We start from the raw sequence: 4,403 nt of genomic DNA on the forward strand, positions 1-4,403 counted from the left end.
AGATAATAAAATAGTCTAGAAATGCAGGACCACCATACTATTTTCCATAGGGGCTGCACCAATATACTCTCCCAATAAGTGAGCATTCGAGTGCCTATTTCTCCACCTTCTCACTGACATGTGTTTTTTCTTTTCTTTATCCTTTGTTGGTTTTTTGGAGCCACACACATCTATATTCTGCACTCAGGGGTCGCCTTCTGGTAGGGCTTGGAGGATCATATGTGATGTTGGGGACCAAACCTGGTTTGGGTACATTTAAGACAAGCACCTTACCTGGTGTATTATCACTGTGGTTTGCAGTCTATTTCTGAACAGATCTTAATCAAAGGACATAAGCTTTGGTTATGCACTGTCTGTGCACTGTCATCCTGTTGTTCATCAATTTGCTCGAGCAGGCACCAGTAACATCTCCATTGTGAGACTTGTTGTTACTGTTTTTTTTATTTTAATTTTTTAATTAGTGAGTCACTGTAAGGGTACAATGACAGATTTACACATTTTCATGCTTGTGTTTCCCTCATACAGTGTTCGTTTTTTGGCGTATCAAATATGCCACGGGTAGCTTGCCAAGCTCTGCCTTGCAGGCGGGATACTCTCGGTAGCTTGCCGGGCTCTCCAAGAGGGACAGAGGAATCAAACCCGGGTTGGCTGCATGCAAGGCAAATGCCCTACCTGCTGTGCTATCACTCCAAGCTTTGGTTATAAGATGAGTAAATTTGGGGGTCTATGGTTGATAATAATGTAAGCTATAATTTCAATTTACTGGATCATATCTTCAGTGTTCTCATTCCCACCATCTTCCCTGAAAAATGTGATGGGCATGTGAGTTAACTTGACTGTGGCCATCATTCCATAATGTGTTATGAACATCAAGACACTGTGTTGTATACTTTAAGTAGAAACAATCTTTGTCAAAGATTCCTAAGTCAAACGGGGGTAACACAGACCCATGGGAAGTACCCAGTTCTGGTATACTACACAACAGTAAGATTCTATGGGCATTGGTGAGATGGGACATCAGGCTCTCGAGAGATCTCACTCCTGGGCTCCCAGTGGCTGGCAGTGTTCAAGATGCCGAGATTTCGCTGTGTCTGGGTGGGAGCCTAGGTGGAGTCTGAGGGTCTCTTCCTGGTCTCCAAAGTCCTAAAGACCCACCTTGTGTGCACCAAGGCCAGGTGAGGACTTTAAGGTCCTCTTTTCATGCTTCCTTGGTTTCCTTGCTTCTTTCCAAGACTTCAGATATTTCCCAGCTGAGAAAGCAGCACTTTCAATAAAGACCTTCTCAAATTACTCCCCTGTCCCCACCCCCACTCCATCCCAGTGCTCAGTCATTTCACAAGCAAAACATTTCCTTCCACCCTCATTCGAAGCCTCAGGATGGAAAAAAAAAAGGGGCCAAGTCCCCACCCATGAGACAGGATGACAAGTTAGCCTGCCAGGAATCATAACTTAATTTTCGACTCCCAACTTCATCATCCTTTGACTGTGATGATGACCCTGTGCAGGCTGCGATTTCCTCGGAACTCCTCGCTCTCTCTGCTGCTATCTTTATAAAGCAAGCAGAGCTTCCAGAACTGCAGAGCGCTCAAGACAAACCCAGAACCTCAGACTCTTGGGCTGAAGCTTGTCTCCTCCTCTCTACGATGAAGGTCTCTTCTCTCATTCTGTGTCTGCTGCTCACAGCTACCATCCTGAGCACCCAGCTTCTTGCTCAGCCAGGTAAGCCCCCTCTCTTAAGAGAAAATGGATCACCTTCCCAGACTGCTTTCCGTGCTACCAATGCTGCAAGTGGCTGCAGGGGCTTTCTACCATACCTGCATTTCCAAGAAGGGAAAATTGGTCCTTGGAAGTGGGCAAGAAGGGCTCAGTGACACCGTCAGCGGAATGACCAGGACTAAAGCCCAGGACATCTTGGCCAGCCCCCGTTTCGACCTTGACATGATTATTGAGAAGGATGCTGTGTGCATTAGTGGTCAGCTCCCTCTGTAACGTTAGGGGCTGGGGCACACCTGGGAAAGACCTTCTCTGATTATAGCTCCTTGGTATTTGTAGAAGGGAAAAAATAATCACTAGGTTAAAGTCTCAGAATTTTTACTGGATTCCAAGAGAGATTAGAGGAAGTTGATGAGGTTCCAGCATAATGACTCAAAGTGACATATTTTGCCTCTAATAGCTAACTTGATTGAATGTATTAGTCCAGATAGTTTGGATAATTTGAAGGTGTTTGCTGTGGAAATAAGCAAGCCCAAATTAGCAGTGGCATCAGACAACCCAATAGAGGGTGCACTGCTCCCTCCTGCTGAATGTCTATAATGCATTGGTTAAAGAGCTTCTGCCTTAGGCACTTGGAATCCAGGCAGATGGGGTAGCCATGGGTGGGGAGATGGACAGGGGAGTTGCTGCTCCCTTTGACAATGGGAAAGGAAGTTCTTATGAGACATGGACTGGCTATCACAAAGTGGCTCAGATATGACACTTGTCACTATGTCTTCCCACTTATTGGTCAAAACTAGCTCATGTTATAAGCAAAGGTGGTAAGTCTACTATGGGTCCCTCGGTGAGTAGAGTAGTAAAGAATGGGGACTATTTGGTGAATGGTACTTTGACTATCACACAACCATATCCTACTCCTGACAGGGCTAAGACGCTAAGACAGGCGACATGGACCAATACTCCTTTCTAATACCCTTGCCTGCAGGGATGGGTCCCCTTTTTCCAGGCTTGGACCCTGAGTCAAAGACAAGGTCCTCAGCACAGATCAATTCTCTTTCTGCATATTGAATTGCCTTGTCTTGTCCTAAATTTCCTTCCTTCCTCTCAATCTCAGGCTTTAAATTTTCTATACATTCTTAGTGGCTCATCCTTACTACTCATTTCTCCCTGGTATTCAGGGTCTCCCCCGGCCACCTGCTGCTTTAGTATGGTCAATAAGAAGATCCCTAATCAGCTGCTACAGAGTTACAGAAGAATCACCAGCAGCAGATGTCCTCGGAAGGCTGTGATGTAAGTGGACAAAGATCTCCCAATCCAAAAATTCAATTCTAAGGGGCCGAAGTCAAGAACTGTGTCAGTTCTCTCAGAGCATAGATGCAGAGAGTCTAACCTTTCTAATGCAACCCAGGAATTCTCACCACAGAAAGCTTTTTTTCCCAGATCCCTGAAACTTTTCTCAGGTCATACCAGTTTCTTTGCATCAAGAGCAAGAATTATTTTCCTGGGCCAACAGAACAGCACCTAACTTTGGAATCTGTTCTGCCTCCCTTCCCATCTTTCCCCTTTGTTGCATGGCAGATAGTCTTAGAAGGTTTAGGGTTAAAGAGCCCTGGTTTTTAAAAAGGATCCTTCTGATTTCTTGTCTTCTCTCCCACAGCTTCAAGAGCAAAAGGCACAAGAATATCTGTGCTGATCCCAAAGACAAGTGGGTCCAAGAGGCCATCAGATATCTGGACCAGAAATCTCAGACCCCAAGAAAAGCCTGAGGAGAATTTGGTTCCCTGGTATCCCTGGATGTATTCTCAAACAACCTCATCATCTTCATCATATCCCATTTCAGAAGGGATAGATTAATTATTTATAAACCTTTCCATTTGTGTTATGGACAGTTTAGAAGATATTTCATCAATATGTGTTTACTTTACAGTGTAAAGCTTCATTTTTTATTTCATGCACTTGGTCACTCTGGTTTATGTGCCCCATGCTGCCCATTTATGCCCCCAAACAACATTCATCTTACCTCTTCTCCCAACTTCTATTCCTTGGCAGTCACCATATTATTCTCTGTTTTTCTGTGTTCTAGTTTTTGTTTGATTCAACCATAAGTAATATCATATAGTTCTCTAAGCAGGTAATGTGAAACAATCATCATATACTATGTAATGCATCAGAACATCCTGTATGTCTTAAATGTATGCAATGTCATATATCATGTAAATAAAAAAGAATGAGGAGCCATAAATAAGTGAAATACAAATATATAGTGGAAAGGTTCTGTCAACTCTCTTTTCCTCTGTGAGCCCAGTTCAATCCCCTGAAAAGTGAATCATGTTCCTCTTCTTCCTCCACCCCTGCCCTTCCTGGAAACCTGTGAGGATCTGTCCAGAAACATTGATATGAACATTGATATGAACTTATTAATATGCTGTTCTTGCAACTTATTATATTAAATTGAATATATTAGAAATATTCATATTGCAGTCAGATTGTGTTTTGGGGGGTGGGTGGGTTGGTCTAGAGTGGAACAGGAAGGACCATGGGAGATTGGATAAGAGGAATGGTCTTGCGAGTGGAAATGTGTTCCTGAGAAATGTTCTTTGTCGGACAGAAGGGATAGTACAGTGGGTAGGGTGTTTTCCTTGCACGCGAGCAACCCAGGTTTGATCCCTGGTATCCCATATAGTACCCCG

The 4,403-nt window shown here is 43.8% G+C and overlaps 1 protein-coding gene across 1 annotated transcript; it reads left to right on the plus strand.

The window, feature by feature from the left end:
- Positions 1 to 1,591: 1,591 nt before the first annotated feature.
- LOC101542314 (eotaxin-like) lies at positions 1,592 to 4,141 on the plus strand. The gene is made up of 3 exons (XM_055132948.1): positions 1,592 to 1,719; positions 2,892 to 3,003; positions 3,371 to 4,141. Exons 1-3 carry the CDS (start codon positions 1,644 to 1,646, stop codon positions 3,477 to 3,479), a joined length of 297 nt encoding a protein of 98 aa, XP_054988923.1. The 5' UTR covers positions 1,592 to 1,643; the 3' UTR covers positions 3,480 to 4,141.
- Positions 4,142 to 4,403: the final 262 nt, after the last annotated feature.

This window comes from Sorex araneus, chromosome 3 (genome assembly GCF_027595985.1).
Source record: "Sorex araneus isolate mSorAra2 chromosome 3, mSorAra2.pri, whole genome shotgun sequence".
NCBI classification, from domain to species: Eukaryota; Metazoa; Chordata; class Mammalia; order Eulipotyphla; family Soricidae; genus Sorex; species Sorex araneus.

Coding starts and splice junctions, on each gene's coding strand:
- LOC101542314 (XM_055132948.1), top strand. CDS start 1,644: ATGAAGGTCTCTTCTCTCATTCTGTGTCTGCTGCTCACAGCTACCATC. Junction 1,720..2,891: donor CCAGCTTCTTGCTCAGCCAG/GTAAGCCCCCTC, acceptor CCTGGTATTCAG/GGTCTCCCCCGGCCACCTGC. Junction 3,004..3,370: donor TGTCCTCGGAAGGCTGTGAT/GTAAGTGGACAA, acceptor TCTCTCCCACAG/CTTCAAGAGCAAAAGGCACA.